This window comes from Penicillium verhagenii, assembly GCF_028828195.1.
Source record: "Penicillium verhagenii strain IBT 33310 chromosome Unknown utg000008l_segment0_segment0, whole genome shotgun sequence".
NCBI classification, from domain to species: domain Eukaryota; kingdom Fungi; phylum Ascomycota; class Eurotiomycetes; order Eurotiales; family Aspergillaceae; genus Penicillium; species Penicillium verhagenii.
The window spans coordinates 1920833-1937780 of record NW_026643172.1 but is presented as its reverse complement, the minus strand read 5'-3'; the positions used below and the strand labels follow the sequence as shown (position 1 = coordinate 1937780).

Genomic DNA, 16948 nt, shown 5'->3' with positions numbered 1-16948 from the left:
ATACATAAACATTACCTAGGGAGGTTAAGATCCCGAGGTCCAATTTCTCAATGATGCACGGCCAAAATTTCAATAACTCGCGTAATCTGCCACATGCAGTAAGCAGGTTTCAATCCATGCTTGGGCCAGATAGTGATCCCGACTGACCGTCTTCCAATCACATCGAAAATACTAGTAGAGTCGGTGAGGTAATGGTGCCTGATGATGTCTGACCAGGCAGAGATACGTAGGAAAAAGGGAGAAAAGGAGAAGAGAGAGGAAAAAAAGGAGAGTTCCCATTTATGAAATCATATATTGGACTTTATGTAAACTTACTTGTCTTATATATATTAATCACGAGAAAAAAAAAATGAAAAAAGAGATCATGAAAATATTCGCCAAATAATGAGAACCAACATCATGGGTATTCACAATCATTTCCGTCCGGCCAAAGCAACAAATAAATACGGCCGAAAAAGGGATTAACTCCAAGGACACCAATGGTCCTATGACGTTGCAGTCAAAAGGAGCTGCAGAAGAAGACATGATTTTTAAAACGTGATATGAGATCAAAAAGGGAGGGTGTGAAATGAAGAGGATGTAAGAGAGAGTCGGTGAATCGAGGAGTGATCGCCAGGTAGGTTGGGGTGGGGTGGGTTGGGTTGGGTTGATTAATGGGTTCGGCGGATCACGAATACACCAAGCTCAACTCCGTCGTGAGGCTCGCTGTCCTCGCCATAGGGTCGCTTGCGGATCCCTTCGAAGATCTCACTCAGAAGCATGGCCGATGTGACTTCCTTGCCATCGCCCATGCCGGAATTCGAGGTCTTGGTGACCGGTGGGCGACGGCTATTCTGCCAGTGCATGCTGAGGACCTCCTTCATGCGGGCCTTCTCCTGGTGAATAAACCATTCCACCCAGAGATTTCGGTCCAGATGAGCGCTGGACCGGCCAGCGTCAGCTACTTCGAATTGTGAGGATGGCGAGCTCAAAGCATCACACAAAGAGATCATGTTCGCCTTCATCGTAGCGAAATCGTCCATCTGAGACACCGTTGACATCTTGCCCAGATAGCGGCCCACGTCCGCGGATAATCCATTGACTACGACCAATTGTCGCAGGAGGGGATCGAGGATGGGACCAAGATATTGTGACTTGAAGGTGGATGCACCTTTCTTGGTCGGGTATACGAAGAGAAGGGAGCCGCCGTTCGGAGATAGCTCACTGAGACGATCGACAAGGAAGGAGGGGCGGGTGTGACAAAAGACATCACGATATTCTTGGGCGGACGGTGGTGGGAGATACCGCTCCAGGACGGAAATGTGAACGCTGTGGGGAGGAACAACGGGCATGGGAGCGTGGGCGAGGTGCCGTTGGAGAGGTCCACGGAAGTCGTGGTAGGCACCTACTACTGCGGCGCTGGAGAAGACGGTGGCGTTGAAGTAGTCTTCAGCAGCAGTTGGAGAGCGAGGAGTGCTTGGGGGAGAATGAGGAAGGTTGGATAGACTGAATTGTTCGGGAACGGCATGGGTGACGTTGATATATGGTGACTGGCCAGGCTGGAGGTGGTTGTGTACAGCCTGAACAATGGAGGAGAAGATGCTGTCAGTCCTGGGTGTGGAAATGGACTGGTCGGAAGTGCGTGGGTATGGGAGGGTTTGCGAGACGATTTTGACGGCGTCCGCTCGTGGGTTTGACATGGCCAATGACGACACTAAGACAAATCAGCAACTGACCATAAAATAGTTCTTTTTTTTTTTACCCCGAAGGCACCTTACCAGTGACATTAATTCCGTGATCTAGCCAAGAGCCAACATCCTGTTGGCAGTCCATCTCATCCGAGGGGCCAGGGCTACCATTTGAGCTAGACGAGCCATGGGATAACCCGTCAGATGGACTGCTTAGTGTATCTGAGGGACCAGTGGTAGGTGATGTGTTCATTCCGTTCATGCCTGGAACTTCATCCATCATGGGCGGGCGGTGGTGAGAATGAGCATCAAACAACAGCATATCCGACTTCGGATCCCAGGCAATGTTACTGTCGTCCTCTGGTGGTGTGGGAGGTAATGTAGTGGGGTAGTCACTCTGATACGATTTTGGTGAGTTCCAAGGCGAGGATTGTGTGGAGGAAGCCGTTAGTGGTCTCGGCCCGCGAGACACTGTGGTCGACAGTCGCAACCGAGAATCGCTCGACCTTGTTCGAGATTCAATGCGAAGCGGTGAACCTGAGTTGCGTTGTTCCCACGAAGGGAAATTAACGGCCACGCTGCCCTTGGAAAGAAAGCGGGAAACCGGAGATGGTTTGGTGCGGAGGGAACCTTGCGAGGCTCGTCGACGAAGCTTGACTGAGGATGGGCCGGGAGAAACGGCATCGGAGTGTTGGGAGCGAGGTCGTTGTTCGTTCCTGATGGTCGTGGAGTGCATGGTCAAATCGTTGGGAGTTAAAGGCCACCCAGGTCCATTGCACACTTCATTCATCCAAGCGGTCCGGTCGGGAGGGCGGAGGGCGACGGACAGCATGGACTCGGGTAGGAAGGGTTGAGAAATTAGGTGGAAGAGGTGCGGGCAAGTTGGAAAGGGCGAGAATAGAATAATAAGGGAAAGAGGGAAAGCAGATGATGGAGTAAGGGGAGTTTTCTAGAAATGATGTGGATAATGTAAAAACCTGAGTACCGGGTACTCAGACCCAATATGGCGGACACACGAGCAGCGGAAGTACCCAGTACGGGAGGCAAAGAAGAGTTGGCCCAGACTTTGAAGGTCTAGACCACACCAGAGTCGTCGAGTCATCGGGTCCTGCTTTTTTTTATGGGGTTTTTCTTCTATTGAATTACAAGGGAATTTGGGGGTTTAGTGTTTTTCTGGAATCTCTTATTAAATTCTCCTTTTAATTTTAAACTATGATTTCTATGGTATACACCAATCTCACCAAAACTAAAGCAGTCCCTTTATGTTTTGGCATAGAGAAGAGGGGGGAATAACAAGTGCTAAAAATGTGTTCGTGCAAAAGTCTAGACAGGTCGGCCAAAGCTCTGAAGTGTGACTGGCTATGACGCCCCACGCGGGCTGGGGCGATCATTCTCGATTCTGCATCGAGTTGATTGAATTTTCATTTTAATGTAGTATTCAAAATCAGAGAAAAAAAAACCGGTGTCAGATTAAACGAGAAAAAAAAATCATTTCTTTGGTTCAAATAATATAATCGAAGCATAATCTACTATAGATTAAAATGCCCATACTGGTAATTGTCAGTAATTGATTCCACTCTCGGTTGAAGGGATCATGAAGAGATCGAGCTGAGCCGCCGCAATAGGCAAGTACCGGGTACTTCCTTTTTACGTGTCCAGCCCTTACGTTTCCCATGTACCCTATACTTTGAGCTCAGATTCCTGTTTCCGGACAGCATCGGGCTCAGGATTGCCACTGAGAGGGGGTTTGGGCCCCAAAAAACCAAGTGAAAGTCAATATATCTTATAATCCCAGGGCATTGGTAAGGCTTCTCCTTTTTTTTTTCTTCTTTTACACTTTGGAGTCTGGAAGGTCTGGAGGTCTGCAGATGAGTCTGGACTCACGGTTTGCAATAATTTTTCTTTTTTCCTTAGTTGCAGTGCGCCATGAGGAAGATTAAATTAAACATTTTTGCCCCATCCCAAAAAGTCATTACTCCATCAGAATCATATATTTCTTCTTATAGAGGACCCTGGCCCATTGAAGCCATCCGAGTGGTTGAAAGTGCATCGGAATCAACGTTGGACCGTTGATTTAATTTCCACCGTCCAAGTCTCCGATCTGGTTCGCAGTCCAGGATGATTTCCCCAGTCTCCACTCGGTCGCAGGTAGAGTAGGATCTTGCCACTGACGACTTCAAACGTGTCATCTCTTACGCAGTGGAGATTCATATATTCCAAGAAGTAACCAGTATAATATTCCACTTGGCTCCAGGGCTCCAGGTGTCTACGGGATACGGAAAAGGATACCGGGCACTAATCAATTGGAATTTAAGAGACCATAATCAACTGATGGAAAATAAATTAAATTAAAAAAATATGAGATGAAAGAAAAATATGATCAACATTTAAAAAGAGCCATCATAGAAATCAAGTCTTATTTCCCTGCAGCGAACCGAATGGGGTATGACAAAGGGTTCTGCATTGTGTGACCTGCAGGACGAATGTGCCGTCTCAATAATAGTCTCCAGTTTCCCGGTCCGCATTCCTACATCACAGAACGCAGCTAGATTTCAAAGCTGAGAAAATGGGAATATTGGCGGCCGTGCAACTTTGGGAGCCTTGCTTTTTTAGTCAAGATTGGCTCGGTCGCGTGAAGGGGGAAACCCGGGAAGGGATGCGGGGTTGTAGCCATGTGTTGGCTGAGGTTGGCTCTGAAGCCGGTTTTCCTCTATCCTGGTATTTTCCCTGGCTTTCCTAAAAGGGTATCCCGGAGGGGGGGATGGGGGGCCTTAGGAAGCCAAAAGTAAGCCTGATTCACCAGGCGTTCCAAAGGTGTTGTCTCTCACACAAGTGTGACTTGTTTTCCTTGAAAATGTGACAAAGCTAGATAATTCCAATTTTCGAAATCATCTCTTCGCACATCATCCTTCAAGAGGTCATGGACCGTTGTCGGGATTGGGTCGAGCCATTACCACCCAGCGGCTGACGCATTTCCCTAGAGCAATTCCACGAGTTCCAGATCAGAGAAGATCGGTAACGCTGCTCCTCGCGGCTCAGCTTGACCTGTTTCCGGGCAAAGCTCGAAGTCTTGATAGCAATGGTGCAGGCCGGTCGCTCATACACTGGAGACGTCTTCGCCAACGAGGGTCTCTCAAAGGTGGGGCTTTCCAGATTGGCGCGCAACTCATGACATTGACGCACCAGTTGCTGCACACCGTCGGTCAAACGGGAAGCACGGTCCTCGATATCAGGCCAGAATGCATCGCCCCAGAACGGGTCCTCGCGCACGGCGGTCTCGAGCGCAGAAAGCCAGCACCTAAAGCCGGAGCGCGACCCCGCGAGCTGAGCGGCCACGGTCAGGAATCGAATTGTAGGTTCGGAGTGAAGGACGTGAAGCACGATGCAGGTTGGGCAACGCGCTGTCAGATACCAGTCGTGCTCTTCGATCAGGATACAGTGGAGCCAGGCAAAGGCGCTACGCGCTTCGCCGCGGAAGGCGCGTTCGGGTTCGGCCCCTTTTGTGCTGGGGAGGGCCTGGGTGGCGATCTGTTCGGCTTGGTGGTTGATTAGGAAGAGAGGCACGAGGAGGGTGTGGATGATATCGCGATGGAGGCGGAAGGCTTCTTGGTCGGTTGAGTCGCATTCATGTCGGTGGGTGGAGCAGAAGGTCGGGCCTTCCATGCCGCAATCCTGGCGGCGCAGTTGTTCCCGCATGGCTTGGAAAGCCTCATTACGCTCCAAGTCGATTTGGTCGCGCAGCGAGATGCGGAATGGGCAAGGGGTCTCGGAAGACATAGTGGGGAGTGCGTCCAATGGGATAGATCAACAAAAAAAAAAAGCGGTTGAACACCGATAACTGTCGACTAATAGTAATTTGAATAGTTGGTTAGATTATAGAACCATATCGCCATGAATTCAATCATCAGTTTTTTTTTTTCTGCTTTATTTCTTGTATATGTTGGAAAGGAAAATATCCAGGGCGAAATATCCAGGGCAAATGTCAGGGCAAGTGATGAAAAGCGCCGGATGCGGACTCTATTATAGGGGATAACGCCCCCCCTTTGACCGGAAACGTCATGGGGAGTAACGCAGATCGTGTAGGGACGGGCTATGGTGCTATGGATCCCCTTCTCTTTGCCATAACATCCAGGGTTGGCAAAGTCGATCGTAATGGATCAAACCCCACCGGCTGACGAACACAGTCGCGCGTGGCGTTTACTATTGGTGGATTCGGTCGGATTGAGTGGATTGACCACTGAGTCTGGACTGTCCTGGACTTTTCGTCTCTCACCCGTGGCGCACAAGCAATGGTTAAGTATAGATAATCCTCGTTTCCCAAGTCTCACTACTCGTCACGACTTACCCTGATAACCCCAAGCCCATCAGCACAATCCATACGATCCATACGGAGACGCCCTCTCTAAGACATCAAGCGCCACTTTGGGCCTAACGGACAAGTCTCAACTCTTTTTTAAAAAAAATCTTTTCGCCTCGTATTCTAACCCGATACAATTGCAACTCCGATCGGCAGAGCGGCCCAAATTTGGCCGTGCCCAATAACTCTAGACCACAAAGTTGTGATATCGGGCCAGTTGACCGCTATCGGTGCAAGAAAAAGGTGGGAAGAGAAGGAGTAGATCGTTCCCGACCATAGAAAGTGGGGAAGTTGGTAAACAACTGGGAAGAAAAAGGGGTCTCCTGAGTCCTATCCCCAATCATATTATTAGTATGTAGATAGCCTTTTTCTCTGGTTCTTTTCTTACTTTGACCCTTTTTTTCTTTCTCTTTTTATCTGAACCCCAGATATATGTACCCAGCTGCGTGGTCAATCTCATGTACCATGTGGCGTGCATTCCGATCATGGATCTCCTGTGATAGGTCAATTTTTTTTTTGTTTATCGAGTTATCTGTAAACCTCAGGTGACATTAATGCCTGTCACTGTCACCGTGGAAAACTTGGACTTGCCCTGAAGAGGGTTAAAGTGGAACTCGGTAGACTCCGTCGAGGTCGGAGGTCCAAGAGGTCAACGATCGTCGTTTTATATGGGGGTTTCACTTTCCCTGCCATTATGACCAAGATGGCGACATACAAGCTTTGTTCAGGTGTATTCTGTACGGGGATCTGAATCTAGAGCATATACATGGTAATTGATGTGCGTTGACATGGAATGGGGTTAGGGCTGGAACTGGACCCAACGGTTGACTCCGCGTGGAGAAACAATTGGAAAATAATTTGTGTTGGAAATTTTATCTGAGTCTATTTCTAGATATTTATTGACTTGAGTCTATCAGTTGTGATATACTAGTTCTAGTTCTATCATTCCTTCAATATTTCCCTCTAGTTCATTAAATTAGCCCTGAACTGGTCAATTGACTCCAATATCCCACCTACGTAGGCATTCCACCCTAAAATATCCCCCCCCCTAAAATGCCATGTTCGAGATTGGGGCGGATTGAAGAGCGTTGTCACGCTAGCTGCCACTTGCAATCTCAATCTTGGTTAGCGCCAAGCATTTCAAGGCCAGGAATTTTCTAGAGGTTCCCTGCTTGCGCGGCTTTTGGATGTTGGATTCTTTCTCTTTTCCCCTTCCTTTCTTTAGATATCTTTTTCTATCGGTCGCTCTTTCTCTGTGTATCCCTGACAGTGACTCTCTCGTTGTCCACAGGGCCCTTTTGTGTTTCTTTGTGTAATATTTCCTAACTAATTTAGAGCATTCGGATCCCTTGGCTTTCGGCGTCAATTGTGATTGGTGTTACTAGACAGTCTTACGGTTTTCAGCGATAAACTAGCCTATCTTACCACCATGTTCCCCTCGCTCGCGCTCGCCCCATTGCTGCTGGCCGGCTTGCAGGCTGTGACCGTGAACGCCATCCCCACCATCTCTGCCACTGGTTCCAAGTTCTTCTACTCCAATGGTACTCAGTACTACATCAAGGGTATGTTTCTCGTTCAATGTTCGGACCTCGGCTTTGGCCCGCCGATCCTCTTGAAAAAAAAAAATTGCAAGACTAATATATACATTTCTTCAGGTATCGCCTATCAGCTCACTCCCGATGATCCGCTCACCGATGAGGCCCAATGCAAACGCGATATTGTCCGCATGTCCGAGTTGGGCGCCAACGCTATCCGTGTGTACCACGTGGATGCTGACGGAGACCACGCCGGCTGCATGACCGCCTTTGCGGACGCCGGAATCTACATCTTCGTGGATCTTGATACCTTCACCACCGCCATTGATCAGGTCAGTTGATCACCATCGGACGCCTTTGGGCTCCAGTGCCGTATAACGCCTCAAAGACTAACCTGAAATTTGTGAGAAATTATAGACCGCCCCTGCCTGGAACGAGACTCAATATGAGGCTTTCACTGCCGTTCTGGATGAGTTCCAGCAATATGACAACACTGCCGGTGTCTTCGTCGGAAACGAGGTGTTGACCACCGCTGCCGGTTCCATTGCCGCCCCCTATGTCTTGGCCGCTGCCCGTGACATCAAGGCCTACCGTGATAAGAAGGGTTACCGTGAGATCCCGGTTGGATACTCCGCTGCCGACATTGCTGCCCTTCGCCCCATGCTGCAGGACTACGTGGCTTGCAGCTCCAACTCCTCTGAGCGCTTGGACTTCTACTCCTTGAACGCCTACGAGTGGTGCGGCGAGTCCAGCTACACCGAGTCTGGTTACGATGAGCTCCAAAAGAACGCCACCGGCTACCCCATCCCCATCTTCTTCTCCGAGACTGGTTGCAACACCCCGGCTCCCCGTACCTTTGATGACCAGGCTGCTATTCTCGGCTCGGACATGGACGGTACCTGGTCCGGTGCTATTATTTACGAGTGGATCGAGGAGACCAACGATTACGGTCTGATCAGCTACGGTGCTTCCGTCTCGACTGCTGCGGCTACCAACACCCTCGTTGAGGATGGCTACACCCGCGCTGGTACCCCGACTCCCGTCTCGCCTGATTTCTCTAACCTGAAGTCTCAATGGGCTACCTTGAACCCGACTGGTACCTCTTTGTCCGCTTACAAGCTGGACACCTCTACCATCACCAGCCTTGAGTGCCCCGCTTCTACCTCTGGTGGTTGGGCCGTTGACCCCAGCTCTGCTCTCCCTACCCTGGGACAGGTCTACAACAAGGATGCCACTACTGACTCCACTAGCACTGGTACCAGCACTGGCTCTAGCTCCACCGCTACTTCCACCAAGAAGAGCGGTGCTGCTAGCAATGTCATGCTTGCCGGTAACCCTGCTACCGAGCGCTTGTTCACTGCTTCCCTGCTCCTTTCTGGCGTTTTGGGAGTGTTCGCCTTCTGGCTTTAAGTAATTCTGTTCCACTATACTGGAGGAGATTATATTGTGTTTTCATATGCATTGGGATTTTCGGGATTAGACCTGCTTCCATTCGATTGTTTTACATATTGGTCAGCTCGCCGTGCGCATACGAGCCTTTTTCATTACATTATTGAATTTTCAGCATTCAGCATTTCACTTGTACACACACGATACACGAGATTATTAGTTATAGAATTTAAACGACTGGTTTCAGTCGCTATCTATTACAAGCACACTTGTTTCTACTAGGGTTGGGATATCATTATCCCCGATTTGAATACTCAGATGGAATGTTAAAAGCTGATGAATCTTGAAATATTAAAAGTATTCAAATCTTTGAAGAAATATTTGACATCGAATATATGTGAACAAAAGAAACCCTGTGATAAGGTAAGTAATAAGTACAAATCCTGATTATTTAGTAGAACATTCCCCATAATACTCGTACACGACACACCACGTCTATGTATAAATCCATCGCCGGGCCATTCATTATTCGTGAATAGTCAACCCTTCCATACCCGTTAATTGAAGATCCAAAGTCGGCAGCGACAACTGCGGAGAAACACGATCCACTTCCATCAACGCAAGATCTCCGTCGTCCTCATCCACCTCCAACAACGACGGCTCACTCTCTTCATCCTCCTGCACCTCACTATCACTCCCCTCATCCCCAAACCCGAAATCGAAATCCGAAACAGAAGACCCATCCAAAGCAGACACAGAACTCATAATAGACATCTTCGACTTCTTCTCCTTAAGCCTCCTCTCACCCTCCACCCTCAACACCTCCCTAGCCCTATTCTCCTGCTCTTCCAGTGCCTCCTTCTCTTCCTTCCGCTGCTTCTTCTTATCCACCTTCTCAGCCGGAACACAATGCAGCGGAACACCTCCACCCGCAGCACCAAGCCCAGAGCCAACAGGCCCCTTAGTCTCCGGAATCTCCCGTATAGCAGCCGCAAAGCACTTCTGCACACGCCGAGATGTAGGCCTTTTCTCCGGCTCCGGCGCAAGCATAGCCCGCAGCACGATCAGCATCCGCGGCACAGCCCAGAATACACGATCGCTGCCCCGATCCCGGCGGCAGCGTTTCAGCGCGTCGCCTTCTAGAAGTGCGATCCAGGATTGCACCTGGACTGCGTTGCGGGCCAGGTGGAAGGATGCATCGGCCATTCCGCCGCCGCGGCCGGCGCTGCGATTTCGGGCGGCGCGGTGCGAGGCGAAGGAGGATTGAGAGCGTTTGCAGAGGTGGGTCATTATGTCGAGGATTATTGCTGCTAGGGAAAAGAGGTCTGAGGCGGCGGGGTTTGTTTGAACTGATTGCCAGTTTGTGAGGAGGGAGGGGTTGGAGACTATTGAGGGTGCGGGTGTGGGTGGGGGGTTACTGCTGGTTGTGGTTGTGTTGCCGGAGAGGATGGAGGATGCGCCGGATGAGGAGGAGGTGTAGGAGCTGGATGTTGAGGTTGAGGATGTGATTGAGGGAGTTGGCATTAGGGATCTGGGTCTTTTGTTCCAGATGCGGTTGCGGGTTGGGAGCTTGGGGCTTGCTATCTCGCTGTTTCGGGATGAGGCGGCGGAGGAAGAGCAGGATGAGGATGAAGAGGATGAGAAGGCGAAGGAGAAGCGGGATGGAGAGCCGGGGAGTCCGATGCGGATCACGGTGCCTTTTGAGGCGGCGGAGTCGGGGCGTGGGAGGTCTGGTGAGGAGAGTGGGCTGCCTTCGTCTAGGGTTGATAGGGCTAGTTTGGCTGGCTTCTTTCTTCGGCCTGTGCGGCCTCCCGAGGGGAGGAGAAGGGTACGGTTTGGTGCTGCTTGAACTGGTGCGACTGGTGCGACTGGTGCTGCGGTGCGTACCCAGCGCTCCGGTGCGGCGTAGTGGTAGCTCTCGAGATCGTTGACTCGTGGTGGAGCGAGGAGCGAGTCTAGGACATGGAATTGGCCCAAGCAGATTTGAAAGTTGGCATCGATGAGGATATTGGATGGTCTTATCGCACCGTGGAAGTGGCCGTGAGCATGCAGCCAGGATAGTCCGGACATCAGGCAGTGTGGCCAGACGATTAGAGTCTGGCGACGCTGTTCCTTCGGTAGTCGCTTGAAGGCCGGTGGTTCATCGGTGAGGAAGCTATGTAACGTGCGATCTGTTTCGGCACCGGTAAATAGCACGCTGACGCTGTCATCGACAAAGTAGGAGGCGTAGATGGACATGACATGTTCATGGGCGAGTTTGCGCAGAGCCTTGATTTCCGCTAGGACTTCGTCGGCAGAGAAGAAGTGTGGTGCACCACCGACTTGCACCTGTGTTCGCATGAGCACTCGGCATACCGACCCGGCCAGGACGACTTTGTCGACCGAGTCATCGCGACCCTGTAGCTCATTGTGGATGCCATTGGTGCGCAGCACTTGGACCGGAACACCTTCATTGCCGGTATATGAGACATGCTCGCCCTCTCCAATTCCGCGGACCGAGAAGCGCCATTGAGTGTGGAAGAACTTTGTATCGAGGGAGGGATCGTTCGCATCGGGCGATAGGCATAGGCGATCGACATTCTGTTCGGCGATAGGCAAATCGTCGTCATCGCAGGACTCGTCCACCAAGGCGAAGATGCGGTCGGGAATTCCGATTTCATTCAGAATTAAGAAAAGACGCCCGGCCTTGAGGAGGATGTATTCCATGTAAGTTTCACTAGTCAAACCCTCTCCCCATTTGGGGAGATCGAAGAGTCTCGGCACATTGGTAGGCTGTAGTTGATTGACAATATACTTTGTGTCTAGGGTCGACTTGATTCGCTCTTCGGGCCACCAAAGCGAGGTGAATTCATGTAGTTGTTGAGCCATGGTGGTAGCATGGTTTTACACACAGGACAGAATCAACAATTCAAGGTACAATCAACGCTGACATTGGGAGAGAAAGAGCTTAAGGAGATATAAAAATGGCGCATGGCCATGGACATGCCAGATTATAGAGTTTGAACCAATACATCGGGTAAGCTGAAGTGGCATCGCCCCTTGTCATAACGGTTAACATCTGAGCAAGTGAGATTCTTGAACGCTGACTGGCGGAGGAGATGCTTATCTCGATCTCCGCAAGGAGGCTCCAGGACCAGTCAATAGACCGGGGAATGGTTCGCGCATGTGGCCGGCAAGATTCCGGTGGGTCGGAGATATTGGATTATAACGGGGAACGGCGAAGGCCCCCATATTGGAAAGAAGTTGAAGAGAAGTGATTGATCGCGTGGATGAAAGTAGTTTGGCAAGTGGCATAACTCATAATATGCATTGTCGTGGTTGAGCCAATCTCGGGCCACAGGCTTATCTTGGGATTTTCCACGTCCGCCGAGATAAGCGGTTGATCTCCGCTGCAAGTTGAAACGCCTGCTGCGACCTGGTTTTTTTTTTATTTTTGTTTTTATTTTTTTCTTGTAAGGAGGGCAATCGATAATTGACACGCTATTCTTTTTCTTTTCTTCTATCAGGTCTTGGTGGTCTGTTCATCTGTTCATGCGATGGGCCGATCAATTGATTTCACTGTCACAAAATTAGGGCTGTGCACCCGTCTAGTCTACATGGTCCGCGGTCCGCGATATGGGGCACTGGAGCACTGGAGCACTGGCCTGGCCAGTTCTCATATCCCCCAGAAAAAGCCATTCCATACTTTGTGTATGGAATGGAGTGGAACAAGAAAGTAAGATGACGTACCCTAAGCCTTTTGTTGTGAAGCTTACTCTTTGTTTTGCTTCCCAGTATACTCCTAGTCACTTTAGCTTGGTGCAAGGATGACCGCGGGCTTGTGGCTTCACGGGGTTACAGGGATGAAGAACCTTGAAATTTACTAGTACAGATCACAGAATCTCAGTGTGACTAGCATCCATTCCAAATACATTGAACTTTGCTTCTTCGAAAGTCAAGGTTGTATGCACATGTGTAGTACCGCGTCTTAGCTCATCCATAACATTTACTGATTGTAACATTTGAAGCCTGTAGACTAAAAAGGTTCTTATGGCTGATAACCTTCATACCATTGAGCCTATCAAATGTTTCCAGCACATCGCTCTAATCGAGCCATTCCAGTTCATCTATTTAGATTTTCTTTGCTTTTCTTCAGCGCTGGGGCCATTTATTCTAACCGGATAGCAAAGGATACTTGCTGTCAAAAGGGGAAGGACTTGCTCATTGGTCTGATAAACAGTGCGCTAATCCCAGCTATTCATTCTTAGAAATATCCCGATGCCCTTAATAATTCTGATCTTGCAGAAAGTGGCGTTTAATAAAGATACGCGATAGGGGCCACTATATTGCTGATAGGGTTGCGGAATTAGCTAATGTCAACCTTGAAACTTAATCGCAAAGGACTATAGTCCGCGGGTTAAGAACATAGAGTAAGATGATTAAGAAACGCGTAATAATCATTAAAAAGCAAGGGTCAGGAGGAAGAATTCAGTTGTTCTTTCAACAACCGGCACCTGTATGGTCGAGTGGCAAAGCTTTCCCATATCACCCAGGTGGTCTTCTCAGAGTTAGCCGTTGGGACTTGAGAGACGGGTGCTGGTTACACCGGGAAACATCGCTCAGAAGCTAGACCTCCCTCCTAGTGCCACAGGCGCTACGGGTAGAGAGGCCCCTCTGGGCTAGATGTTTGCCATTTTTATAAAATCGACCATGCTGAACTTGAATATCGGCTTTATTTGAGCTCTATCTGAGTATTTGGCATGGTAAATGGAGAGAACTGCGGAGTATCGATTTCTCGACCGATGCATATGACGCTATTCAGAAAGTACCTCAGAAGTACATAGGGAAACCAACTCGACTCTGGTTCGATCCCAACCTTCGGCAATTTTCTTTTTTAGAAATTTGATCTGTTCAACACTGTGATGAACCGCTTTGATGAATTTGATAACTCGGCTAAAAAAAAAAAAGGAGTCGTGGGGCTCTCTAAGTGGACGAAAATAAGGCCTCCTGTTGACCCTGAAGACAAAGTTTGTACTATGCATGCAGTCCAAAATTCTAGTGGAAACTCGTTTGAGATTGATCAATTTATGCGCTATGATACGTACTAGTACAATATACTACCAGCTACTTGAGCAACAGGGGTCAAGCATAGCACTTGTCGTGCTGGATGGATATTATTCTAAGGAATTGCCTAGCTGCCAACCTCCGCTCTGTGCCCCAGTACAGATCGCGCCTCTGCCTCAGTCAATGCATCAATCTCGAGCTCTACCAGAACAGCACGAGCACTTTCATTATCCTTGAAAAGTCTTTTTTCCACGTCCCATAAGCTTAAAGTAGCACTGGACTCATTGGAAGCTCCGTCGCCAGGTTCGTTGGCTGACGGACTCAGATTCAGAAGACGCAGGCCCTCGTTGAGCTTATTCATGATCAACAAGGAACCACCTGGATGACCAGCCACGCCGAGGGTGTTGTCAACCACGCTGCATATTTGCTCGAAATCACTCACTAGCTGGTTTGCACCGGCCGCGGAGAAAGTATTTCTAGTCAGGACGTGATCCCAGATGTAAGTCTGTATAGAGAGTAGAAGTTGGCGAGACACTCTTCGTAGAGGCGCCATCCCCAGTGCTTTGGACAGGAAGGCCAGTTGAGAAGACAGTGTGCGCATTGCGTGTGCCAGGTCAGAGGATAGGGATAGAGGTGAGGCCGCGGAACCAGCAGAGGGAACGGAAAGTGTGGCCCAGGTAGATACACGGGAGTATGGTTTCAAGGCTGCAGTGATGTTCGAGATGAGGGTGGAAGTAATTATAGATTCTGACCGTTGTCGAAGTCGACGGTAGGCAGAGGCAGTTTCATCAAACAATGCACCATCAGAAGAGATTTCTGAGTTCGATACTCCGTTATTGTTGACTGCTGGAGAAGTGCGCGCAGCTACTTCAGCAACAGTCATGGTTCCGGCCACATTCTTCCCACCCTGGCGTACTCGTTCTTGAAGCTCTGACCAGAGTTCAACGAAGAAGACATCGTTACTCCAGTCTTCCATCTTCTTTTCGAGATATTCAGCACTTCCGAAAACTCTGCACAGTCGCTCTAGGCCTGCAACGTCTTCTACACTAGCCTGTCCGTCTGCTCCTCGCACAGTCCGACCTAACGTAGAGGTCATAGCAAGATATGCCTCCAGGGCAGAATGGAGCCGCTCGTGGAATTGATCGAAAATTGTGATTTGAATGTCGATAAGAAATCGAAGCTTCTGGCTGAAGGAAGATAATGGCTGGTAACGTTCTGTAATGGTTTCAAGAAGATCATTGACTCGAATTGCGGCCTTTGTTGGTTTAGTCGCGGTTGGCTCGACGCCATCGTAGTCAATCTGGCCACTGTCGGCAGTGTCGATGATATCCTTGTATCTAGCCAGAGCGAAATCCTTCTCAACCTGAAGCCAGCGATCATACCATCCTTGTTTAGCCAGAACCTCCCCAGTCATACCCTTCCAGTTTCCATCAGAATATGGGTCTGGTAAGTAGTTCCAAGTTTCCCGAAGCTCGTTATCAAAATTCATTAATTCGTGGATGAAATGGCTGAGCAATTGGGGATAGTCAGAAACCTGTGGAAGAAAGGAGTCGATTTTCTCTCGTAGCATGGGCATAAAAGCATTGATGAAAGCATGCAGAGCATTATAAAAGTTCCATTCCAAGCTGGGGCCTGCCGACTGGGCCTTTTCATCAAGAATTGGCTGGAAGTATGAAGTAAAAAAACCACCAAACTGGTTGATGAGGTCCAAGACATGTGAGAGGAAAAATTCCGGCTGGAAATTCTGAATTAGCAAACGTACAGGTTTATTTCAGTAAGGGCTTTGTACCTTGTCGAGTCTATTTGTCGGCTTGTCGCCACTGAAGTGATACTTGAAGCGGAGATCCAAGGGGTTCACCATCACCTGCAAAGGAAACAGGCCCGGGGGCTCCAAGGTTTGGCTGGCGTTCAATGAATCGCGATGTGGAAGTTCCCTGAAATCTTTGTCAAAAAAAATATTATACTTGTTGTAATGGCGAAGGGAGACAAACGGTGTCTGCAAATCAATCAAGAGCTCAACATCCTGTCTCCATTGATCTAACAACTTGTCCGTAATATTAAGCTCTCGTGTTGGCCATTTCAAGGACGTGAGCGTTTTCTGAAGCTGATCGCCGAAGAATTTCTTCAACTGGTCTCTCAGCGCGGACGCTAGTTTCTCGGTATAGTCGATCAGGTGGGGTGCGGCGCCTTCGGCAGCAGGCTGTGCTTCTTTCAACGATACCACGATATTGCGTAGTTGAGAATATGGTTTCAAGGCAGCGCGCGGGTTGGAGGAAATACTGGACAAAGCTTCCTTGCTGAATTGTAGTACTTGCAATTAGCTTGGTTCAGTTGCCATTTGTTAGTGAATGTGTACCTTAGCCCTTCAGCCTCTTTCAGCAGTCCCACGTATCCCTTAGAGATCTCCAGGCGCTGTAGCCTCTCCATACTTTTTTCCAACTTCCGTACTGCCTCATCGCTCGTCTCCGATTGTGTAATGGCCTTCAGCCGCTGGTCAATGTCGGCCTGCTCCGCAGTGAATGCCTCGGCACGCTTTCGAGTAGCTTCGGCATGGTCGTCGGATGCCTTGGTCGCATTTGAGAGAGCTTCGTTTGCATCTGTTAGCTAATTTGGCTCAAAGTCAGTCCAACGAATGCGAGTGTTGTGCGTGGAAGCCACAATTGTGGGACACGAGGGGAAAGTACCTGCTTCCGCTGGAGCTCCTGTTGCGCGCGAAGACTTGACAGCAGCGAGTTAAGACTCTCGAGGTCAGCAGAAATCTGAATTTTATCATTTAGATAATCCTCGACTCGTGTCCGCTCGTGCGAAGACAGAGACGTGGGTGGCGCCATTGTTGCGGAAGGAAGAAACGAAGCGCAACGCAACGGTGTTCGCGATGCTGATCTCCGCCTTTCGGACTGACGTCTACCCCATCCACAACTACTACTTATACTGCAGTGGCAACTAAAATATCCAAC

At 49.4% G+C, this 16948-nt stretch overlaps 5 protein-coding genes across 5 annotated transcripts; 1 reads left to right on the top strand and 4 right to left on the bottom strand.

Annotated features, from left to right (window-relative positions):
- Window positions 1-650: 650 nt before the first annotated feature.
- Window positions 651-2499, bottom strand: N7466_008707 (uncharacterized protein; the record flags this gene model as incomplete). Its single annotated transcript, XM_057168096.1, has 2 exons — window positions 651-1693; window positions 1758-2499. 2 exons carry the CDS (start codon window positions 2497-2499, stop codon window positions 651-653), a joined length of 1785 nt encoding a protein of 594 aa, XP_057018727.1.
- A 2078-nt stretch (window positions 2500-4577) lies between these two features.
- Window positions 4578-5444, bottom strand: N7466_008706 (uncharacterized protein; the record flags this gene model as incomplete). The annotated part of the gene is made up of 1 exon (XM_057168095.1): window positions 4578-5444. One exon carries the CDS (start codon window positions 5442-5444, stop codon window positions 4578-4580), a length of 867 nt encoding a protein of 288 aa, XP_057018726.1.
- Window positions 5445-7453: 2009 nt separating this feature from the next.
- Window positions 7454-8969, top strand: gel6 (putative 1,3-beta-glucanosyltransferase; the record flags this gene model as incomplete). Its single annotated transcript, XM_057168094.1, has 3 exons — window positions 7454-7586; window positions 7680-7891; window positions 7977-8969. 3 exons carry the CDS (start codon window positions 7454-7456, stop codon window positions 8967-8969), a joined length of 1338 nt encoding a protein of 445 aa, XP_057018725.1.
- A 504-nt stretch (window positions 8970-9473) lies between these two features.
- Window positions 9474-11816, bottom strand: N7466_008704 (protein kinase domain-containing protein; the record flags this gene model as incomplete). The annotated part of the gene is made up of 1 exon (XM_057168093.1): window positions 9474-11816. One exon carries the CDS (start codon window positions 11814-11816, stop codon window positions 9474-9476), a length of 2343 nt encoding a protein of 780 aa, XP_057018724.1.
- Window positions 11817-14118: 2302 nt separating this feature from the next.
- On the bottom strand, window positions 14119-16822 carry N7466_008703 (RINT-1 family protein; the record flags this gene model as incomplete). Its single annotated transcript, XM_057168092.1, has 4 exons — window positions 14119-15726; window positions 15781-16288; window positions 16348-16595; window positions 16676-16822. The coding sequence occupies 4 exons, from the start codon at window positions 16820-16822 to the stop codon at window positions 14119-14121; spliced, it is 2511 nt and encodes an 836-aa protein (XP_057018723.1).
- Window positions 16823-16948: the final 126 nt, after the last annotated feature.